At 37.2% G+C, this 25780-nt stretch overlaps 1 protein-coding gene across 3 annotated transcripts in view; it reads left to right on the forward strand.

Annotated features, from left to right (window-relative positions):
* gnb1a (guanine nucleotide binding protein (G protein), beta polypeptide 1a) overlaps positions 1–24780 on the forward strand; it is a 71740-nt gene extending 46960 nt beyond the window's left edge. For all 3 annotated transcript variants that reach the window (XM_052094098.1, XM_052094099.1, XM_052094100.1), the window contains exons 2-11: positions 1998–2107; positions 5265–5303; positions 5421–5527; positions 13347–13410; positions 14751–14913; positions 15069–15135; positions 15369–15570; positions 17786–18002; positions 22590–22705; positions 23016–24780. In XM_052094098.1, the coding sequence (XP_051950058.1) occupies positions 2051–2107; positions 5265–5303; positions 5421–5527; positions 13347–13410; positions 14751–14913; positions 15069–15135; positions 15369–15570; positions 17786–18002; positions 22590–22696 (1023 nt within the window). In that variant the 5' untranslated portion in view covers positions 1998–2050 and the 3' untranslated portion in view covers positions 22697–22705; positions 23016–24780. The remainder of the gene's footprint in view (positions 1–1997; positions 2108–5264; positions 5304–5420; positions 5528–13346; positions 13411–14750; positions 14914–15068; positions 15136–15368; positions 15571–17785; positions 18003–22589; positions 22706–23015) is intronic.
* Positions 24781–25780: the final 1000 nt, after the last annotated feature.

A 25780-nucleotide genomic window follows, 5' to 3' on the forward strand; every position in this document is an offset into this window, starting at 1 on the left:
GGCATATTGCCTGTAGAGCAACAATAAATTTACCATAAATTAATTACATAATTTATGGTAACACTACAAAAAGGTTCCATTTGTCAGCATTAGTTAATGCATAAGTTAACATGGGTGAACAATGAACAATATATATTTTACAGTATTAAAATTTGTTAAAGATGCACTCAGTGCGGCGTAATATTTTAATGTCATCTTGAACTTATACTGACACCTAGTGGTTTGGATCCAGGATTATCACAAACACAATCGTTTTCAGGTACCAGTTCCACTGTAGAAATTCACTATTCACAGTCAGCCATAATGAATGTAATCCTGGAGTGAAAGTGTCAAATAACAGGATGGTTATTGAGATTAAGCGAGTAGTATTTGGCTGGTCATGTGATTCTAACATGGCAGCCCCCATGAGGAGACCCTTTTATAAGGTTACTGATATGACTGGAGCCTTCATTTCATGAAGTTTATCTGGTGCTTATGATTTTAGACCTATGTGTCAAAATTGCTATTCAGTTCTTTATTAGTAAAACTTTTGTAATGAGGAAAAAATGACTGTGTGACCTTTTAATGATTATGTTGGTTCATAACGCATTAACTAATGTTAACATATAGCTCTGGAAAAAATTAAGAGACCACTGCAAAATGATCAGTTTCTCTGGATTTACTATTTATAGGTGTGTGTTTGAGTAAAATTAACATTTTTGTTTTATTCTATAAATTACTGACCAAATTTCAAATAAAAATATTGTCTTGACTCGTTTAGAGCATTTATTTTCAGAAAATGACAACTGGTCAAAATAACAAAAAAAATGCAGTATTATTGCAAAAAAACAAGTTCATATTCATTTTTAATTAATGAATTTAAATTAATAATGTATTAACTTAGGAAGAGTTCAGAAATCAATATTTGGTGAAATAATCCTGATTTTTAATCACAGCTTTCATGCGTCTTGGCATGCTCTGTACCAGTCTTTCACATTGCTGTTGGGTGAATTTATGCCACTCCTTTTATGCCTCGGCTTTGATGGCTTGTGGCCATTCATCTTCCTCTTGTTCACATTCCAGAGATTTTCAATGGGGTTCAGGTCTGGAGATTGGCAGGACAATGCTCCATGCTACACAGCAAGGTCAGTAAAGGTGTGGATGGAGGACCACCGGATTAAGACCCTGTCACGGCCAGCCCAATTGAAACCCATTGAAAACCTCTGGAATGTGCTCGAGGATGATGGATCAAACCACAAGCCATCAAACAAAGCCAAGCTGCTTGAATTTTTGCAACAGGAGTGGCATAAGGTCGCCCAACAGCAATGTGAAAGGCTGGTAAGAGGGCATGCCAAACACATCAAAGCTGCGAATGAAAATCAGGGTTATTTAACCAAATATTGATTTCTGAAATCTTGTTAAGTTAAAACATAAGTATTGTGTTGTTTAAAAATGAATATGAACTTGTTTTCTTTGCATTATTCGAGGTCTGGAAATACTGCATCTTTTGTGTTATTTTTACCAGTTGTCATTTTCTGCAAATAAATGCTCTAAATGTTTATTTTGAATTTGGGAGAAATGTTGTCAGTAATTTATAGAATAAAACTAAAATATACATTTTACTCAAACACATATTTATAAATGGTAAATCCAGAAAAACGGATCATTTCGCAGTGGTCTTTTAAGTCTTTTCCAGAGCTGTGTACTCTGACGTTTTTTAAATCAAAAGTTGTATATATATATTGAAATTAACATTAACTAAGATTAATAGATGCTTCAAAACACAATGTTAGTGTTAATTTTGTTATTCTTCATATAATTAATCACACTAAATGTGTTAAATCAACAGCTCCAATAGTTATATATTCAGGGACCAAAATTAACATGCCACACCAGATACTTTTTGTCTCTGTTTGTCCAACATGGAATTGGAATTACTTGGCTATTTTTCCTCTTGTATGTGATTCATGATTGATTGCAGAGTTATTTAATTTATTTCTGTATTTTTTGTTCTACAGATCAGCGCGAGCGCCAGTGTGTGGACTGAGTGAAGCCCATCATTTAGAGGAAAATGAGCGAACTCGACCAGTTACGTCAGGAGGCTGAACAGCTCAAGAACCAGATCAGAGTCAGTCACTATATACACTTGTTACTTCACTATGTATGCCACACGTCCATTACCCTCATTAACTTATCACTAGGGATGCACCGATCTGATACCTGGATCAGTATCGGCTCCGATACTGACGTTTTTAAATGGATCGAGTATCGGTCCGACGAGCCCGATCCAAATCCGATACTGTGTGTTAGTCATGTTTGTTACTGTCAAAAAATGACATACTATTACTACAAAAAAAATACATTACTATATATTACTATTATAATATATTATTATTATTATTAATATAATTTGTTTACAAATTATAATATTTAAGTTGAATGGTTCCAAAAAATATCTGTGTGAATGAAAATTGAGCTGATATCTTACAACTAAATTAACAAAAAAGAGATCTGAATCCTTTTAAAGTCCAGATACAAGTTGAGAAAAGTTTGCAAAAAAAAAGAAAAAAAGAATGGCTTCTTTTCTACTGATGATTTATACTGGAATTGGTTACAGCTACAGCAGCTCGTGCACTGTGAGGAGCGGCACTCGTGAAACTTCTCTTTCATAAACAAACTGAATGACCAGGTACATGGTACCGACTGACTGAATGAGACGGGCTTGTTGTTCATTCACTTAAGCATTGGCATGTGAGTCTACCTTGTTCATCACGGAGAGAAAAGGGCATAAGAGCCATTCATTTGTCAAAGTGACTGATGTTTATACGTGTTAAGGGGCTTTCACAAGACTCACGTCAGCTCCGCCAAATACATTGAAGTCTATGAAGTGACGCATCAGCGCAACCTCTGCTCCAACTTCACACAGGTGTTAACAAAAGTTTTTGGCTTACAAATGATGTCTTTGAGAGTACAAAGCTTCAAGAAATATTTTAAAACTGCCCAAATTTATGATGAGATATTGAATGTCTCTTTATTTATTTAATTTAATTATTACTTTATTTTTTCCAAGTATCCAGAGACCCCAGTTATTGAACTACAGTAATTGCATTCACTAAAACGTTTTGTTTAAAAACACTAAGACATAAACAAGTCGAGTCCTCTTTTCATTTTCTGCAATCATTTCTGCCTTTTTTCTCTTCCAAATAAATGTTTTCAATATTTATTGTGCACACCTCCCGCTTTCTTGCATGGCAAGCTTGTAAATTCGCCCCTCCTTGACACTTTCTTCAACACTTGTCATGTTTAGGGCAAAGCGCCGCATGATGATGGCGTTGAAATGTGCTTTACAATGAAGAAAGGACATTATTGAAATTCAAAATTATTAACTTTAGGCTATTATTGTTGTCTTATAAAAGTCATTCTCAGCAATGATACTGGAAAATGATACAGTAGATCTGCTTTGTTCTTATAATGCTTAAACATTCAACTGAAGTCAATGGATTTGACATGCAAATTTGAATAAAGGAGAAGGTAAGAACGTTTTTGATACTTAATATTATTATTAGACTATTATTGTTGTCTTTTTGGATTAAAAGTCATGCTCGCCAGTTCACAAAACAAATGAAAATTATAGATCTGCTTTGTTCTTATAATGCTTGAACACTATAAAGTCACTTGAAATGACTTTATCTCAAAGTGATTCTACGAATTACTCATTGCACATAAGACGCGCATTTGTCGCCACCTAGTGGCATCTGCAGACAATTAGTCAATCAATGAAACAACAAATTTGTGAAGCAGAAGCAAGCCACACAAAAATAACCTTTATTGCAGCTAATTTTCACAATTGTGCATATCATTTGCTATACTTGAATAATTCAAACAGCTTAAGTTGGTGCTTTTATTTTATTGTTTAAAAAAAGAATACCCTGTTCGTGGATCAGTTATTCTCAACCTTTTCATACCTCATGATTTTGCATCCCTGGAAGTTATAAACTTTAGACAACGATGACAGTCGGACCACTGATTTTTTTATTTTATTTCACCATTTATTTGTATTATTTCACACTGGGTTGATAAACATGGTGATTTGGACTTAATACCTCACGATGTGAATTCATTTTCAATAATTCAACAATCGGAGACATCTTATACCGCAGTTACCACATGTTGTATGTGGAAAACACAGAATCATATAAATGGCAATGGCAATAAAATGCAGAAAGTCATGGAATATGACCTATTTGGATGAAAATGAATGTTTGAATGTACAGTTAATCAAATTAAAACTGTGATATGTCCTAGTGTGATAATTAAACTAAAAAAGTCTCTGATTTAATTGAATAAAGAAATAATCTGCAAGTGATGTGCGCTTCAAAATGAATGTGTAGAGACGGTCGCTCATACACTGAAAACACCTGATGACAGACAGAGAGCACTCTGAAGTGCGCAGCACATACAGACTATATATTTATTTAATTAGATCACAGTTTTACGGGGATTAATAATCACCCTGGGCCATGGAGCAAGCTACTTCTCTTGAGGTAAGAAACTACCGCAAAAAAGAAAACAAAATAAAAGAATGGTGTGATTTTGCTTAAATATTACACTTGTTGGCCTCATAAATATCTCCTTGAAATGTATTGGAAAATTGCACCTTGAAAAGAGTGGGAACGCTTATTCATTTTATTTGTTTTTACTCCGATACGTAGTCCTAACCAGATGCGATGTGATAAAGTGAGCTTTTATCCAAATCAACCATGATGAGACATTTTAGTGATTATTTGGTTTCTATTCATGTAATGTTTAAATATTTTCTGCCAACAGTAAAATCTCATTGGTCCAAAATCCCACTCCACATTAGTACTTGTATGACTACTCAATTTTACAAATTGACTAATCACACAGACAAGTAGGCTAGTACCTTATTGTGTTTACCTTATGTAAATTTCTCCGAAAATAACCTAATTTCTTTGTACATTTTTAAAACATTGATGGATAATTCCAAATTATGTTCTTTATTTTGTGTTCACTTTATTTACACTTTAGCATAATTTCAAATATAACAAATATTGATGCAGTTTGTAGACTGAAGATTTTTCCTACTGCTATCACCATATGGAACAAACGCAACTGAAATCTTGGGATCCACGTGGCGAAGCTAACAGAGTAGTATATGTGGATCATTTGCTTGTCTTGCTTCTGAGATAGATGCCACATTGACTATAAAGTAGTTGTCAGAAATTGTGTTTGGTAATATGGGTTAATCAGTTTTTCTTCTTTAGGATGCACGGAAAGCATGCGCGGACGCCACGCTCTCTCAGGTAAGACTCAAGCGTCAGAATCCCATGCAAGCAAATAACTCCAAACTTCTCATGTAATCTCATTTAATTGAGGGTTGAGTTTTTGAATAATTTTTTGTTTTCACCTGTTTCTTGTAGATCACAGCCAATATTGAGCCTGTTGGGCGGATTCAGATGCGCACTAGACGGACACTGAGGGGACATTTGGCAAAGATCTACGCCATGCACTGGGGGACTGACTCAAGGTGATCACGTACAAACATGTGCAATAAATAAACTCTGTCTACTTAATACTCTGTATTAAAAGAAATGATTCACCCAAAAATGTATGTTCTGTCATTAACTCCAAACCTGTGTGACTTTCAGTCACCATTTATTTTTATTGTATTGGTAAAAGATGCAATGAAAGTGAATGGTGACTGATTGTATTATGCTGGACATCTCCTTTTGTGCTCCATGGAAAAAAATAAAGTCATAAAGGTTTGGGAAAAGATTAGGGTGAGTAAATTACAGGATTTAAAGTTTTGGGTGAAATATCCCTTTAACCTCCATCTCAGGTGATGTGAGGCAGGTCACTGTTTACACCTGCTTTTTATGTCAAATGCGTCTCCTGTGACCACTTGAGATTGGATTTTGAGGGGAGTGTCAAACTACAAACGTGGAGTTTTAAGCAGAATGGGAATTTTTAGTTTAGCAGCTGTTGAGCACTTTACATGATCTGAGTTACTGTAAAGATGGTACTCAACCAGAATGAACTTTTTCCTGTCGCGGATGCTGCGTCAACTGTCCACTTGCTGCTCTAAACCGCTAGATGTCACTATAATCATACTATTTCAACTGGCTAATGCTGAACAGCTCAGCACTGCTCTTTCTCATGAGAAGTAGATTGCTACTTGGAAACAACTATCTTATAGCCATATTGCACTAATAAACACCATAAAACTTTGCATATCATATGCTTTTAAAGCAACTAAAAAGCAGGAGGTTGAGGATGAAGCCTGGTTCATGCAGTGTAAGAGACAAGGAGCTTACAGTGCCTATTGAAAGTCATACTACATTATCAAAATCCTTATCATATGTCATAGTACACCCTGGAAATTTAAATCAATTCAGTCTAACCTTTTCCAGCTGTATATACACATTAAAACCTTCAGACTTTCCAAATAATCAAAGTAAAAATAACATGTAAAAAAATCGGAACAATTATTAATAATGAATTAGTAAAATACCTGGGGCACGTTCAAGTTAAAAACGGTGTGCAACGTTTTGCTACGGTTTCCGGGTTGAACGTCATGTTTCCAAACGGCGTGCACCGGTGTGCAACGGGGTTTGAGATGCGTTTTCTCTTGTTTGGTGGGTGTGTCAGAACTGCAGTCCAATCAGCAGCAACATGTATATAAAGCACGCGGAATTAAAGTGAACTCACACAATGGGTTCAAATAAAGTATTTTATAAATGTGTTCGATGCAGCTCGGTTTACGCATCAACTGAGGATATTAGAAGACATGTTTGTCGTAAGTTTTATTGTAAAATATAGGATATCAACATAATGATGTAGTTGTTTAGGCTATATTTTTAGCTTCATTGCAAGTGTATGACGTTTGGTATAGAAATAAACAATGGTAATTAAGTGCTTTTCCTAAAAATGAGAAAGAAAATACAGGGTATTAAAACAGTATGAACTACAAATCAAGTCAGTATGTGAGGCTAAATAGATGTTTTAGTCTGAATTAGGTAAGATGTGTGCTTCCATTTCAGTTTCCACAAATCCCTTCACTCGATTGGGAAGTTCTCTCGTGTTCTGGGCGGCAAGTGCAGTAACTGTAACATCGGGCATATTTTGCAGTATTAAACACATATTTATACCGACTTCATCAGGCTCCGAAAATTCTTCACAAAGAATGGCCTTCTCAGCTGCCATAGTTGCAACTCTTGCGTCATCAGAACAGTGCGTTCAACGCATCACCGTTTCTGTTTAAAAAACGTTGTGCAACGTTTTGTCTGCGCTGAACGCAGCCCTGGTTTAGATAAGTGATCATCCCCCTAAGATTAACCATTGCAAACTTGCACAGGTGTAACCAATCACCATTCAGATCATATGCCTGGTTAATTGGCCCCCATCTGACATCAAGTTGAGTGGTTTTGATTACTTAAAAATAAAACTGGCTGTTCCATTAGGATTCCATTACTAGTATTGCATGGTAATGCATTAAAAAATTCACTGTGGTTGGAAAGGTGGTTTCAAAAGGACTCAGGGAAAAAATTGTGGAGAAGGCAGAGGTTAGGAAGAAGGGTACAAAAAAGATTTCAAAGGCTTTTACTCCGAGTACCGTTCAGAGCATTATTAAGAAGTGGAAAGCGCATGGCACCGTTCCTCCAAACTTATTGACTATGCCATGAGGCTATTGATCAGGGAAGCTATCAAGAGGCCAAAGGCAACTTTTAAATGTTTTTAATGGATTTTGAGTTCAGGCTGTAAGACAAAAAAGTGACTTCCAATGATTTTCTTTTTATGATTTTTTTATAGACACTGTAATTAAGATAACCACCTTTTGGAACAGCCTTCCAAAGTGGTCTTTAGCTAATGCAGGCGATTAGGTCATTAGAACTTTGTGCTTTCGACTATTGGAGTGCATCTGGCAAATTAGATGAATATAGCAGTAAGTACATTATTTTGTCTGATTTTTCTGATTCACAATGACTGGCTGTGACTGTGTTATAATTTATGCACACATTGATACATAATGCACAGCAGAGTAAAGGGAACTCTTTGACAGGTTTAAAGACTTTCAAGGATAACCTATCTCTTGTCTCCCTTTAGTGGACAAAATTGTACTACACCTTGTACTGTCCTTCATTGTTGAATAACCTGATCATTTTAAAGTGTTGCTGAAAACAGAAATTTGTGAAATTTTTCACATCAATAGACAAGCATGACAAAAAGGATTGGGACCATCCTGCCTCTAGGTCTTACAGTTTTTGCTGCCCAGACACATTTAGAGCAGAAAATAATAATAAAGTAGAAGCTGCAAGTAGGGGTGTGCGATACTGACAAAACATTATATCTCGATATTTTCTGGGATTTTGCCAATAACGATAAACAGACGATATTATGCATCCTTCAAAAAAAACATTTGTTGAAGGCTTATATTGTACTAGTTCCCTCTTACAACATATTAATTGCATAACATGATAATATTGATTGTTGATATTATTAATCAAATCAATATATTGAAGGAAAAGAGATCTTTATTATTTTAAACTGAATCATTCAAATAAGATCAATACTACTCTACAAACACTGCTCTACTGTAAGGTGAATAAACGCAAGATGCAAAAATATGACATTGTCATAAGTCACCAAATGCAAACTTCTTTCAAACACAGCACAAGAAAAACAAAACAAGTATTGCATTTGTAAACAAATTACACCCTTCTGTACAGTAAAAGATGCACCAAAAAAAGCCCAGGCAGTGTGTATCTTGATCTAAAGTCGTCAAAAGTTGTTAAAACTCATCTCTCTCAACAGCTTGAATTGGCACCATGTCTTTTGCGATGTAATTGGTGACAGTGTTTGTTATATCTTGCCATCTGTTGCTTTTTTGTTTTTTGAGTGTTTTTTTGCTTTTACCCCGTCAGCTGCAGGCGTGTTGTGTTCAGTTGACTTACAAAGCTTTTCATATTCAATGCGGTGGGTAGTTTGAAGATGGTGAAACAGGTTGGTAGACTGTAACTGATTTTTGGCACAGTTTGCAGATTGGCATCTTTTGACTAGCATCTAACCTATCAAAAACCAAACCACCTTATGCTATTGATGACGAACAACGTCTAGCAATTTAATCTAGCGTGGGTTGCAAGGTTGTCAATGTTTAATTATCTTCTCACTGGTTCTTCGCTCATTTTTAACTTCTGTCATACATGTGCAGTAGTATATACTACTTTGCTGCAGCATGCAGTGAATTCGTGGCACTTAATACAGCTTTTGATTGATTTTTGATTACTCGATAATGTGATTTTGTATATCGTTAAAACAACAATTGCGATATTATCGTAGAAGAAATATATTGCACACCCCTAGCTGCAAGCAGGAATTACTGGGGTTCAGAATTAATCTGATAGCAAGTTAGCACCTAAAATGGAGATAATTTTCAGCAATCCCAGGTAAACAACTTTAGAGATTTAGTGTTTTATTTATTTATAAATTTTTTACATGTCTGATTGTTATAGGGTCACCTATTGTCTGATCCACACCAAATTTTGCATGCTGCTTTGCAAAAACATTTAATTTGTGTAAATTTGATTTTAATCGGAGCCTTTGTTTAGGAGTTATTGTCTTTTGGGTAAACTAAGCCACACCCATATGTTTAAAATATCCTATTATAGTCATTATTAATAAAACAGTTCTATGTTTTTTTTTTAATTATAATTATGTATCTAGAAGTTCAGAGAATTGTACTTTACCAGTGGTTGTTGTGGCAAAGTTGTTCAGAATGAGATCTATCATATTATATGAATAACGTGTGTCTGTGCAAAACACTGCAGAATATACAACCAGTGCAACCAAATTTCCAAATTTCACCAAATTTTGCATGCTTCTTCAAAATGATATCTTGCATATACATCCAAAATTTGATGAAAATAGGACTTTTTGTGTAGGACTTGTTGGCTTTTGCGTAATCTAGTCCACACCCATATGTTTAAATTACCCTGTTATAGCCATGCCAAATAAAACAATTATTGATCTAGGCTGTCCAAAGATTCTTCCTGTACATGTTTTGTTGAACTCACGTAAAAAAAACCTAGGACTAGTTCGCAAAAGTAGTTTTTTTTTTTTTTTAAATAATCAAAAATATTTAATGAACGATTTGCTTGACACAATGGTCCATGAGGCAAAGTTGTTCAGAAAGTGGAGATCTATCAAATGATATGTCTAACTTGTGTCTGTGTGACACACTTCATAATATTCAGCCATTTAAAGGCATATAAATGTGATAGCGCCTCCCGGTGGCCAATTATTTTCTTCACATTTTGCAGTGACCTCTAAGGCCAAGTCAAATATACCCACAGTGTTTCATTCTGATCGGCTTTTGTTAACCTTGTCTAAAAGCTGCTGAAAGTAGATGGGTCATGTTTTTTGAGATATGTAACTATCCTGATGGAACTTGATGGCACCTTGGACAAAGACACTGCATGCAAAATTCAGGTCGGTCGGACCAATGATTCCTTTGTTAGAGCCATTTTTAGGTTTTTAATTATTATAGCGGCACCAAGAGGCAGAGATGCGCAATTTTTGCGTATCCTCAGAATCACCCCATACAAAAGTGTACCAAATTTGTTGATATCTCATTCTGTTCAAGAGTTATAACCATTTTCGTAAAAGTGGTCTTGCTCGCAACGTACATTTTGCCGTATCTTTGCTATGATGAATCGAAAGTAGGGGCTTCCACACCTAAAGGAAAGCAGTTTAGGGCGTTTACATGACCACACATGTTGTCGCCTATTAATGGTGCACTCAGAAACTTTTGTCTTTGTGTCATCTTGGACTTATACTGACAACTAGTGGCTTTGATGCAGCATAATTTAAAATCAATAGTTTTCAGATGATGCCATTTAAGCTATATCACACGAGCAAGAGTGCAATATGGCCCTACATCTGCGCTGCTGTGATTCGACCGCAGACACGAGTGCCGTATGTTATCACAGCAGTGCTGATTTAGGGCCATATAGCATGTGTGATATTTCTTATATTCAACAGTTCAATGAACAAGTAAATAAAATAAAAAAAATAGGAAAAACTGAGTATGGTCATAAAAACGCATTTGTGCATGTAACTACTATATTACGCGACGGATCAGAATCTGTCGTTGCTGGTTCAAAACAAATGATGCGTCCAAGCCTCTGTTAGTAATTAAAAAATGTCACTTTAGAAATAGTATCACAGCCTGTGCTGTTTCGAACAAGTTATTGGATAAACAAGGATGTGTGAGTGAAAGACAGACATGGAGTGTATTCAATCATCTCTTGCCACTCCCAAGCAGAGATGATGTCAGCTATCTGAAGATCAGCTTTCTCAGTGGAAAAATAGCATCCAAACAGGGTTGTTCCTCTCTATTTCATGGTAGCCGGTGCACAAGAGTCGTCACTATAGAAACCGCAATGTCCTCCACATTTTAAACGGCACCCATTGTGTAATTAATCAGTCTGTTGTGTCTCTCAGCTGTGATGAGCCGTAATGCTGAAGATATTCGTTTAAAGCCATTTAAAGCTATTTCCTAGCTTTAGTAGTGGTGTAGTAATACAAGTGATCACGAAGAGCTGTTGAATGTAAACCGCTGATGCGGATTCGCTTCATGTCACCTAACTGGCTGATATTACACACAAAAATTATCTTTTGCCACCACCTGCTGGCTAACATATGTAATATAAAAAAAAAAAGACAAACAGAAGCTCTTAACACATGTGCACTACTCTTACAGAACTGCACGAACACAAGCAGAGTGATACACACACAGTGAAGCGTCCGAGTGCTGATGGTGTCAGACCATCAGTGCACATGGAACATCTCTCGTCCAATCAGATTTGAGGACCGGAACAAACTGTTGTATATTATATGAATTTTGTATTCACAATCAGTCATGATTATTTTAATCCATGAGTGAAAGTGTCCAATAACAGGATGGTTACTGAGATTAAGTGAAGTATTCGGCTGGTTGTGTGATTCTAACATGGCAGCCCCCATGTGCGGACCCTCTCTATGTAGAATAAAACAGCTTTTATAAGGTTACTGATATGAGTGATCATGATTTTCTACATATATTGCAAAATTACAATTAATGTCTTTTAGGATTTAAACTTTTTTTTAATAAGGAACATTTTTACTGAGTGCATCTTTCAGTGTAAATTGTGCGTGTAAATGTGTGCATTGATAATATTTTGTAATATTTTGTAACAAAATGTAATGAAATTATTCACAGGGACACTTTTTTGGTGAGTGTGTTTGATTTTTTTTTTGCCTCCGCTCACTCAGCTGTAAAACTACTTGTACAATACAATATTACAAAAATAGTGATACACTGCTACTTTTTGGAAAAAGCTACTCCGTTTTGAAAACTGCTTACAAGTATAGTTTGTAACGTCACTACTTATTTACTTCCCAAAACTGTTTTGTTTTCAGATCTGATTTTTGTTATTTATATGTTGCACCATCACGAAGCATTAAACCTATAATAGAGATTATAAAAATTATGTAAGCTGTTCTATGATGTTCAGATGTCTTAAAGCCACTATTACCGCTGGATTAATCTCAGGGGCGGAGCCAGGAGTTTTTCAAAGGTGTGGCCAGGCAGGGGCAAGCGATCAGTCTCTGGTGGCACAGAAATGTTCGGGCAGCATTTACATATATGGTTGGACGGTGGGGGTGTGAGTGGATACAATGATACCCGTGGCGGAGAGGTTTGGCATCCTTGGTGTGAGCACAGAGATAATTTCACCTCTAAATATATAAATTGGCCACCCCCTAGCTCCGCCACTGATTAATCTTGCTTATCTAAGTGTCCAGTACTATCTAATGTGCTTTTCTAATTTTATTCAGTTAGATAAAAAAAGACCTTTTGCATCCAGCTGGTCTGATGGGGAGAGTGTTCCTCGACTGCTATCGGGTCCTTAAATAGCATATAATGTGCGAGAATAGGGCCGTCAGTGGACTTTCTGGTGCCCCACTTGGCCAAGATGGTGCCCCCCTACGGGGTTGGTGCCCTGTATAGGGAGTGGTGATCCTGGTTACATTCTTCTAATTGCTCTTAAAAGAAGTGCACACTCACATTTCATTTAAACACTCAGCGTGTTTTCTGTATATGTATTTTTATTTCTACTGGAATATAACATTTTTAAAAGTTATACCTTGGAATAGGACTTCCTATTTATGCAAAGCATGCCATTTCCACATTGGTAAAATTACATGTGTATGTTTGCACAAGATTTACATTATTTTGCATGTGTCATATTTTACAATCATTATCTCTCAGAATGAGTTAAAATCTATCATTATCTCTTTTGTGTCTTCAGGCTTCTTGTCAGTGCTTCCCAGGATGGAAAGCTTATTATCTGGGACAGCTATACTACAAACAAGGTAAAAGCTGAAAGCCAAAGATCTGTGTTAACTTTAATTATGGTTTTATGTAGGAATGGGTAAAAATATAGGTTTTTTTGATTAATCATGATTTTCTTTTGAATGATCTCGTTAGAATTCTTTAAATCCCAAGTTCAATCTTTTACTCTATGCACAACCCTCTACAATTTGAGTAAATCCCTCGCATATGGCAATAAATGCACACTATACGACCAAAAATGTCTGTGATTAACCACTGGTTACTGGTAAATGTTTCGATTTCACTCTCCAGTGATTTGAGTTGTATAGTGGTGAAGAAGTTAAGCTTTAAGTTAGTTAAGTAAAAACCCGCTCCTCGATCCAGGCAAAATCATGCCGCTTCACTCGCTCCTCTACCACTCCGCTCAAACACTGTCGTGAACCCTGTAAACTGTGTTGAAAAAAGCACAGTAGTGGTAAAATCAAGTGATAGAGAGATGTTTTGATGTTTGACGGCTCATTTAATTTGATCACATGGACCGAAAACAATGATGCAAATGTCAAAATATATCCTTATATGCCACGATATGGTTCGGCATTTTTTTGGGTTTGTGATGTATCAAAATTCTAAGTATCGTCTCATCTCTTAATATTTGTAGGGATTATTTGTCCTGTGATGAGCAAATTTTTAGGATGTGCATGCTGTGTGCATAACACTGTATGTAATAAATCAGTGAGTATTAGTCTAAGCACAGGGTTTTCAACCAGTGAATAACTAATGTCTAATTTTCTAACTAACGATTTAAGCAGTTTATAATGTAATTGTAATGTCATTTTAGGTAATGTTCTTAAGTGTTGCAATGGTCATGGATATTTCTATAGTTAATATATGATTACACCGTGTAACAAATTATTATTTTTATTTTTTCTGGGTTGTAAGTGTTATTTCCTAATTGCTTATGCCTCAAAAGTATCAAAAATACTATTATTCCCCACAAACTTTGCTTTTGTGACCAGGACAGTGATATTTTGAAATGTACCTATTTTTCAGAACATTCCAGATAGATTCAGTGCTGAGTAAACTTGTAAACTTCATATCAAATTGGGATAACAACTGGAAAATCATGGAAATTCATTAGTCAGTAGGGGTGGGGAACCCTTTCTTAATGAAAGATGAAAAATATAGCTTTTCTAGGGGTCCCTAGCTCTGTAAAGGTTGAAATCACATGTTCTAAGTCATAAAATTGTTCTCCTTGTATATTCTCGTACATCTTTTCATTTGTAAACTCAATCCAGATTCAATTTTAACTTCTAACGTATCATACCGTCTGCTTTATCTGAAATTGGTGCAAATATTTGATGTACTGTGTATTGACGTGTAGGTGCATGCTATTCCTCTGCGCTCTTCGTGGGTGATGACTTGTTCATATGCGCCATCCGGAAACTACGTGGCCTGTGGAGGTCTGGATAACATTTGCTCCATCTACAACCTGAAGACCCGTGAGGGGAACGTGCGCGTCAGCCGAGAACTGGCTGGACACACAGGTACTCAATTTTCAACTGTATAGGCAGTTCTGCACAGTTGTACCTACACTTCTGATGTTGTTCTCATACATTAGCAACCGAGACTAACTTAGGAGTTTATTTAGTTTTGGGGTTTAGTTTATGGTCTCACTATTCTTTACTGCTGTTTTCACCAGGTTATCTGTCCTGCTGCCGTTTCGTGGATGATAACCAGATTGTTACCAGCTCAGGCGACACCACCTGGTAAGTTAAGTTACTGCTTCAGAATCAAGTACCAAGTATCTGGATGTATAAATAGACAGACAGACAGACATGAAAACAGATAGATAGGGATGGATGGATGGACTGATAGATAGGTAGATACATAATGACTAATGATCCAATACAAAAAAGTGTTGTAAAGAATTATAAAACTTTAAGTCTGTGTCCTTATTATTTTGTTATTACATTTTTTTGCTGCATTTGTTTAATATTAGTGCTCTGTGGGATATTGAGACCGGGCAGCAGACAACCACATTTGCAGGTCACACCGGTGATGTGATGTCACTCTCTCTGGCCCCAGACACACGCCTGTTTGTGTCGGGTGCCTGTGATGCCTCTGCTAAACTCTGGGACGTCAGGGAAGGCATGTGCAGACAGACTTTCACTGGCCATGAGTCTGACATCAATGCCATCTGTGTAAGCAGAACTCACATACACACCAGAGAGTCACATATAGTCACAATGGTTTACTATAATCATCCAATGAACCAACTTGTCAATTAGTTCACCGCCACCAGCGTTGCGTTTTAAATGTGCACAAAGTGATTATTGAGGGGTTCAAGCCCCTTTCATGTTTACAATATGAAAAGTAATTAATGGAATTTTGAACTTCGTGTTATCGTCAAACGGTACGCCAAAACATACATGAACACTTTTACTAAAACGGTTATAACTTTTGAACGGATTGAGATATTATAAAAATTTTGGTACACTTATGTATGGGGTCATTTTGGGGACACACAAAAAAAATTGCATGCCTCTGCCTCTTGATGGTGCTATAATAATTAAAAAACTAGAAATGGCTCCAACTATGGTCGATCGACTTGAAATTTAGCATGCTGTGTCTTTGTCCAAGGTGCCATCAAGGTTTATGAGGACCTCACATATCTTGAAAAACATGGCAATTGACCAATCAGATTTTAGCAGCTACTTGACAAGGTTAAAAAAGGCCTATTTGTATCTTGAACATGTTCTTCATATAATAGACCTCCTCTTTCTGAACAACTTTGCCTCAAGAATCAAATTGTTTGTTAAATAGTTGAGATTATTTAACAAAAATACTTTTTCAATCTAGTCCTAGGCTGTTCACCCAATCAGAACCAAATTAGTGCAGAAAGGTTCTCTGGAGTCCCAATCTCAATAATTATCAAAACCGTTGAAACAGTACCCAAACAACATGCAAAGTGGGGATGGCCACGTTTTCTTAAATGGTTAAAACTCTTGAACAGAATGAGAAATCATCACCAAATTTAAAACACTTATGTAGGAGGTCAATTTGAGAACTCGTGGAAAAGATTGGGTACCTCTGCCTCTTGGTGGCGCTATAACATTCAGAAATGTAAAATAAAAACATATCTCTGTGCTACCTAACCTGATGTTTCTGAAAATGTAGGCACTTTATCATTATTTAGTTGCAAACAGACTGTCTAATTAATACTTAATATCTGTAACATATGTACTTGAAGGACCTTAAAGGGTTGAACTCATAAAAGCTATATTTTTCTTTTTCTTTTTTTTAATTTTTTTATTATGTTTGAAATTATGAAGATGGAGACTAAACATATCAGTCGCAGTTTGTGCTTTATTCTGGGTGCACTTCCATAAAGCCGACATGTTGAGATCATGCATCCAGCCGATTATTACTCTGCTGTAATTGGACTCTATCAGTCTCGTAATTAGTTATGGCTGAATGGGAAATGCACATTTTAAAAACATCTATGTAAAATTTATTAAAAAAAGGTCTTCATTTTCATTCAAAGAGTTGACGAATTTGGGGACGGAAACAGGGGAATCGCAATGTGGCCTAGTGTGATTTATTAAACTGCAAAAAGATGGGATTTAATTCAATGAATATATTTATGTGCACCGCATGCTTTAAAGTGAAGACGCAACACTTTTTTTACTCAAGCATGTGTGGAGCTCATGATACAGTGTTTCAAGCGGTCTTGGAGCTTTTTGCTATCAGTGAGTGCATTTATATGCAAAACAGTATCCTGATGAAGTTACCAAATATCAGCTCATTGTAAAAAAATTTATATGATGTGTTTGGGGTTTCTGCATTGTTGACATCAGCACATTGGTTAAGCACTGATTTTTGTTTGCTCGGAGTTCACTTTATTTTCACACTCATGTTATTCAATTTTTGTCACAAGTTACTATATTAATAATAATGTTACACCGGTGCACAGAAAAGAGGAGATGACAGCATTTCACTAGATTTTGAATGCATATTAAAAACACTTAGAGCTATTCAGGTTGTAGTCCAAAAACCCGGAAGAGAATTAGCATTTCATGCTCTGGGTTCCCTCAGGATTTCCTAATGGTTTTTATAATGATAGTTTTGGATTTATGAGTAAAGTTCTGTGGTAAACATTACTTGAAGATAGTTGGATGTTTTGTTCTACAACATAAATTACACAGTCATTCACCAAATGGGAATTTTGAAGCCAATGTAAAAAAATAAAAATATGTTGCTAAATGAGACAGATTGGTCAACTATTCATTCAGGCAACCCACTGTCTAGTTGAGTTCAACATTACGTAGTTCAACACATATCTTGTCCAAACACTTAAATACACATATACACTTCATGTTTTAGATGGCTAAAACTTTATAATTTTTCTCCTCTCAGTTTTTCCCCAACGGGAATGCGTTCGCCACAGGCTCGGATGACGCCACCTGCAGGCTGTTTGACCTGCGTGCTGACCAGGAGCTGATGATTTATTCTCACGACAACATCATCTGCGGCATCACCTCTGTGGCCTTTTCGAAGAGCGGACGACTGCTGCTTGCCGGCTATGACGATTTCAACTGCAACGTGTGGGATGCTCTTAAAGCCGACCGCGCAGGTCAGTATAAAAGGCAACAGAAATATCTTCCACTGTAATGTTCTGTTATTTATTTACTTGTTTCACAACCGGGTGTTTAAAACTTGTCTTTTCAGATAAGATCATGGTTTTTCAGTGAGAAGAAAATTGTAAACCGTGTTTTAAAAAAAGATCTACTTTCTGCATTTGATTGGATCATGAAATGTTAGGCTGTGATGTTTCGGATTTCATTCATAAGATAATATTCAATGTCTTCTTGTCTTTGAAAATAGTGTATTTCTCAGACATCGACATTGTGAAATATTCCTCAGAGAACAACAAATAGGAGGATCACAAACTGTATTTGTAGATAATTTTTTCACATGTTTCTAAGGTATTAAAGACTTTTATTGGCAAAAACATTCAATATATGCAAAGAGTCAATATTTACAGTGTTGACCCTTGTTCTTCATAACCTCTGCAATTCACTCTGGCATGCTGGATATCAGCTTCTGGGCCAAATCCTGACTGATGGCGATCAGTGGGGATTTCTTTAAGACTGCAAGGGAAGCTCAGCTTCCCCTATAATGTCAAAAAAATAATGGTCAAATATGTACTATTGTGTAAACAATTTATTGACTAAAAATGCGTTAGAACACGTTCATCTCGAAGACGAGTTCGTTCAGAATCAGCTACATTACATATAGCAGGTCGGCTGACTCGATTTACTTCTCATACATTCCCGTAGCGTCAGTGCATTTCCCTGTTGAAGCCGAGCGTCCATTGACTGCAATGGGGCTGCTCTGAACAGTTTTTTTCAGTGCTCCGAAAATAGACGGTCATTGGATAAATGCTGCGATTATGTCCCGCCCACGGACGCTTAGCGTCTCTGGGGGTGAATGAGGAGTGGGCTGGCCCGGATCTGTCGAAAGACTGCATCTCCTTTTGATTGACAGCGAATCTGTACTATAAGAAGTCACTGAAGCTATTTCGCACTCAGTCCCATCGCGGATTTCTCAAGTGTATTCGAAAGACAAACTGCTGCAACCTATTTCTTTATATTTGTTTGGCGAAATTGCTAGTCAATTTGCATAATACATTTCACACAATTATACACCACATTCCTTGATTCAGTTTTACCAAGTTTAATATATTTTGTTTTAGAGCATTCGTTCGTTCATTCATTCATACAGTAGGCTAGGCTAGCGTCGTACGGGTGAAACTGCGCACGATGGCAGACAGTGCTAATATTGTCGACCTGATTTTGGCGAAGCCATTTGAAAGTCTTCCTTATGAGGAAAAAATTAGAATTAAACAGCAGGGCAGATCAACACCTAAGATTGATGTAGTGCAAAAAATAGGGAAAAATAACAGGTCATTTCAGCTCTCCTGGTATGACAAAGTTAGCTGGCTGACTGGAAGTGCTGTGACAAATAAAATGTACTGCTGGCCATGCCTCTTGATGAAACCATCTCACGGATGTGTTGTTTGGTCAAAAGTGGGGTTTGGAGATCTGTCTAACTTTGACAGGGCATATAAAAGACATGAAAAGAGCAATGAACATGTGAGTGCATGTGCAAGATTAAGTTGCATGGGCAGGATCAGGTTTGAGCATGCAATCAATGAAGGTGCTCGCATTCAAGTGACTAAACATAATGAAACAGTCAAACAAAACAGGGCCTTCCTAAACCGCCTTATTGATGTAACATCCTTGCTTGGCCGACAGGAGCTGTCATTTAGGGGACATGATGAGAGTAGTGAATCATCCAACAAGGGAAATTATAGGGAGTTCACAGAAACATTATCTAAGTATGACTCTGTACTGTCCACACAATTAGAGTCCTCAACTGTGTTTTCTGGTATGTCCCATACTATTCAAAATGACTTGATCTCTGCTCTTGCAGCCACCATTTCTGATCAGATCAGAGATGAAATTCAGGATGCTCCCTTTTTTGGATGGCAGGTGGATGAAACAACTGATATATCCTGCCGTGCCCAACTCTCTGTCATTGTTCAGCTATGTGGATAGTGCAGGTAAAATTCAGGAGCGCTTTATTGGATTTTTTGATGTTTCTGGAGGGCTGAGATGCTCAGTCCGCTTTTGATGTTTTAAATGAGAACATGCAGGCCTACAATTTTAAGGATAAGCTTGTGGCACAGACCTATGATGGGGCTGCTGTCATGGCTTCAGCACTCAATGGTCTGCAGGCCAAAGTGAAAGCAATAGCCCCAAGTGCAATGTTTGTGCATTGCTATGCACACAGACTGAATCTGGTGCTGTCACAGGGGGCTAAATGCTTGCCTGAGTGCAGAATTTTTTTGCATCACTCTCTGGGTTTGGCACATTTTTTCAAAGTCCACAAAGAGGGCGTCTTTTCTGGAGTCTGCAGGCTGTTCAAGGTTGCCCAGAAGCGCTCCTACTCGATGGAATTTCACATCACGGATAGTGAGCACTGTGGCAAACAATTATGATGGCCTCCTGCAGACATTTGAAAACATCATTGCAGACCACGACAATTGATGATGATACACTGGATTGTGCCAAAGGCTTTCTGAGGAAACTGGAGGATTTTGAGTTTGTGTTCATGTTGTACACATATGAACAAATCTTCACTGAGACTGATGTGGTCTTTGATGTTGTCCAGCAGAGGGCGATGGATGTTTTTTACTGCAAGAAAAGAATTGAATCTCTTCTTGCATTTGTCAAAGAGAAAATGTCAGAGGGGGCTTTCCAAGCTGTTTATGCCAAAACAGCAGATCTCACATCAGACCCACGAGATGAGCCCATGAGAAAGCGCCGTCTGACCCAATTGCAGGATCCCCAAGAGCACTACAGAAATCTCTACATGGCCATCCTTGCTAACATCTTGGAGCAGATTCCTCAACGTTTTTCAAATTTGGAAAGTATGCTCTTAGAATTAGTCAATCCAGGGAAATTTGATGACATGAGACAAGAATTTCCAGAGGAGGCCTTCCAAAGTGTCCTGAAAAGTTATGGCCATCACTTTGATTCAGGGAGACTGAGGTCTGAACTTCAAGTCCTGTATTCAGATCAGGACTTGCAGGGTAACAGGGGAAAGCTGTGTGATTACTTGGTGTTCCTCAAAGACATGGAGTTGGACAGTGCAATGCCTCAGCTTTACAAACTGTTCTCATTTGTGGCAACAATTGGAGCTACATCTGCAGGTGTAGAAAGGAGCTTCTCCTGTTTAAAGCGTCTCAAGTCCTACACCCGTATCACAATGGGCCAAAGTCGTTTAAGCAGCCTAGCTCTGCTGGCCATTGAGAAGACACTGGTCAAGTCACTGGAAAGGACGCCTAGTTGGTACGACAGAGTCACAGTGCATTTTCTCGAAAAGGAACGTAGGGCAGAATTTACTTTTAAATAAGTTTATAATGTAGGCCGAAAATGAGCTTCCCCTCTTTGAAAGACCAGCAGCCGCCACTGATGGCGATCCATTCTTGCCTTATTAGTGCTCAGAGTTCATCACAATTTGTGGGCTTCTGCTTGTCCACTTGCCTTTTGAGGTTTGACCACATGTTCTCTATAGGATTAAGATCCGAGTAGTTGCCTGGCCACGGATCCAAAATTGCACAAAATGCACAGATCATCACCAAATTGCTCCTGGATCGTTGGGAGAAGTTGCTCTTGCAGGATGTTTTGATACCATTCTTTATTCATGGCAGTGTTTTTGAGCAGAAAAAGTGAGAGAGCCCACTCCCTTGGATGGTAGCGTTCACCTTTTCTTCTCCGGACTATCGATTTTCCAGAGGTCCCAAACAGTCGGAATGGGGCTTCATCAGAGAAAATATCTTTGCACCAGTCTTCAATCCTTGTACTTCCTGCAGAATTTCAGTCTGTATTTGATGTTTTTCTTGGAGAAAAGTGGCTTCTTTGCTGCCCTTCTTGACACCAGGCAAATATGCACTCACACCAGCCTGCTGCCAATATTGAGCAAGCGCTGCACTGGTGGTGACACGATTCCGTAGCGTAGTCTCAGCAGGAGACAGTCCTGGCACTTTCTGGACACTCTGGGATGTCCTGAAGCCTTTTCACTGCAGTTGAAACGCTCTCCTTGAAGTTCTTGATGATCCGGTAAATGGTTCTTTCAGGTGCAATATAATTTGCAGCAATTTCCTTGCATGTGAGGCCATTTTGATGCAAAGTGATGATGGCTGCACATCTTTCTTTAGAAGTAACCATTGCTAACAAGAACACACTGATTGGAAGTAATTCTTCCCTCCTTTCATAGCAATCAGTCTGCTCTTATAATCCAATCAGAATGATAGTCATTTCACCTGACTAGTACTCGTTCACACTTTCCCAGGTGCTACTGATATGATTAGTGAAATTATGTTGGCTGGTCATTTTGTGCCAAGGCTAAAAAAAAACAGTTAAATATATTTGTTTTTTCTTTGTGCTAATTTTTTTGGCCAATGAAGCTTTTTGCCATTATTTAAAATGCATCTGATCACTCTGCACAATAATAATAGAAACAATGTGAATCAACACCACATCAACTGAAGCAGAAAACTTTGCGAAACACAAAATTGTTTCACTGCCACTACTTTTGGCCATGGGTGAACTCATTGTTTGAATATGATTGGCAGGTTGTTGTCTTTTTTCAGGTGTTTTGGCGGGTCATGATAATCGTGTTAGCTGCTTGGGTGTAACTGATGATGGGATGGCTGTGGCTACAGGCTCCTGGGACAGTTTCCTTAAGATCTGGAATTAAATCCGGAAGGTAAACTCATCATCTTTGGCTACTTGGTCACTTAAAAGTCTGTAAAATGATTACCTAAAAAGGTAAACATGCAACCTTTGCAAAATAAAATAAAAAGCTTTAATACTTAAAAACATATTAATGTAACATTTTTCAATGAATTAATACTTTCTCTAAATGTCATGTCAAACACAAATGCATCTCTACTGCCATCTACTGTCTGTAATATGAGCTGTATCTCAGACCACAGTTGACTTGGCCTTTGATATGCTTGTAAATGACATGGATTGCTTCATGTTATCAATTATTACATTTTTTCTCCCTCTCTAAGGTTCACTGGAAGACTATTCCACAATCAAAATGTTCAATTTTATTCTCCAATCTTCTTAAACACAACAGAACTGACCCCAACATCTATAAATGACAAAAGAGCTAAAATTTCTCCTTTGGAAATAATTTAAAAAAAGAGCACAATTGTTTCACTCCACTAGATTGTAGTTGGTAAGTGGATTAAAGTTGGTAATTGTGCATTCCTTTTGGGACCATTTTCTGATCTTGTATTGAAAGAACACAAAAGATTCATTCCACTGCTATTGTCATTATGCTAACATCATCTGTCTTCAACACGAAAAGAAGCAGTTTTTCTAAAACAAACGAGCTCGATGGCTTTCTGGGCCTTATTTTGGACCCCACCCCCCTGTCAATTGTTGATTAAGGTTAAAAATTAAGGATCACAAGCTTATCAATCTTGTCAAAATCAGATCTGGGTCCACTAGCTGCTATCAGGGGGGGGGGGGGTGTTTCTAGTTGCAAATTTTGTTTGCACAAGTAATAAAATTTTGCATATATAGAATAATGTTGAAAACTGTTAACTAACCAAGCACGTGCTGTTCACAATGACGAATGCTTGATTTTCAAAGACAAACAATGTCAATTTTAACCATGTCTCTCCTTGTGCTTTTTATTTCCTTTTAAAAATGTGGAGTAATTCAGTGAAGATTAACAAATCATTATAATATTTTTTTCTTTATTTTTCTTATCCAATTTTTCTCTATCTGTTTGATCTTGATGTGGAGGATGTTGACAGGTGGGATGGGGCAGTTCTTCATTTTTCGGTTTTAACAGAGGTGCCCGTTTTGTGCTTGGAAATCAGTAACTACTCTGTGAATGACATGTTGTATAAATCAATGTTTGAAAATAATGATATTGAAAACTTTTTAAGTTAAAAAAACAACAACAATATTTTGGTTGTCTGCCATGAGTGGGAAACTCGTAGAATCGCATGCTGTAGAATTGCTTAAAAGAGGTGCATATGGAACTTAAGTCCTTGATGTTTTTCTTTAAAAAAAAAAAAAAAAAAAACTGTTAAATAGATCACAGTATTTATATATTTTTTTTCCTTTTTTTGTTTTCTTTTTTTGCTACTCTGTGCATACATAATTCAGTTTAACAGTCAAAGCTATGCACTTAAGAGAAGCAAACATGTTGATCACAACACATGAATGGTGAGCTGTTTCCTGTCCCTGGAGAGCTTGTGAATCCCCACACACACACACACTGACCCTGTAAAAACACACACACACACTCAAATAACTAGAACAAAGAAAGTCTCATTCTCTCTGTAGCAAAACAAAATTTCATATACAAAGACAATGCTAGAGACATTTTCTAATGAACAGTTTTTTTTTGTTCTTTAATAAATAATAAAAAAAAAGAAAATAACGCAGAATTTGAATGGCAGAACTCTTCTCGACACGTATCAAGAAAAGCTCTTTCCTTAGCTGTAGTGGCATTTCTTCCATTCTGTTATTCCTCTGCGACATTCTGTACAAAAACAAAAAAAGTGCTGTCATTGTGCATTAGGCCTGGAGTTGGCAATGAAAATAAAAGACTAAAAATGAACTAAATCTCCTTTCTCCCTCTTTCTCTGCCTCTCTTTGCCTCTTCCTTATGAATAACACACAGCTCTGTGCTCCCCACTGTACCCTTATCCATCTTTTGTATTTAATTTTAAAGTCTGTACAACAGAGAGCTGGATGCAAGATAGAAACTATATTAAAATGTACTGTTATTTAAGATGTAATAAACGCAGTTTGAGACGATCTTATGTTGCTTCTCTTTTTTTCAAAGGAAATATTTTGACATGCATGAACTTATTGTCATCTTCAGGACACCTGAAAGGAAACAAAGAAAAATAAACAACTACAATTGCCACTATTGCAATTGTTTTCAGTGTTCTGGAACAGTCATGGAAAGTCATGGATATTTCTACAGTGAAATATTTTTTCAGGGTTCACATGTTTCCTGGAAAACATGCAAATTTGTAATGCAGTTTTCCAATTTCCTGGAAAATATTTTATTATAATAAAACTGTTTGACTGTGCCGTGAACAGTTTTTGCTACATGTACAAAAACAAGGTAATAATTGGGACTCTGGATAGATATAGAATACACATTGTAATCGTTTTGTTACTACTGGCATCTGCAGGAAAGTATTGCTGTAACCCGGAGATCTCCAAATGGGGGCGGAAACTCCAGGGACAATTCCAGAAAGGGGTGGGGTTACATTGGGGCCCCAAACTCCTTGATTGGCTGGGTCCAGCGAAACGGTAAGGCCTGGAGTACCTAAATGTGGCCCTGGTTTGGGTTAGGGGCTCTGTATGTCTTTGCCGACCCCTTTTTGGAGCTCGGCCTGCAGCTATTTCCTTCTCAGCGGCTGAGTATTGTGCAAATATATCAACTGTCATGAATGAAGCCCAGTCACGTACATTCTCTGCTCATCTTCTGTCGTCTCTGACAAAACAGTTATTAGTATTGATATAGTGCAAAATATGATTTTTTTTCATTCCTACATTGCTGTAGTGTTGACTAAAAACATTGAAGTTGTAAACTTAAGATGGTGATGATGGTCAGAATGATTATGGTGATAGCAAGGTCATGCAAATTTTATACAGCGAGTTGTGAATTAATTTTCAATAATTCAATGACCGGAGTCTGCTTATACAACTTATACGATATCACCTGCAGGGCCCTTTGATTTCTGTGATGCGGAACACGAACGGGATCACTGAATCCAGTCATAATAATGGCATTAGA

This window comes from Xyrauchen texanus, chromosome 27 (genome assembly GCF_025860055.1).
Source record: "Xyrauchen texanus isolate HMW12.3.18 chromosome 27, RBS_HiC_50CHRs, whole genome shotgun sequence".
Lineage (NCBI taxonomy): Eukaryota > Metazoa > Chordata > Actinopteri > Cypriniformes > Catostomidae > Xyrauchen > Xyrauchen texanus.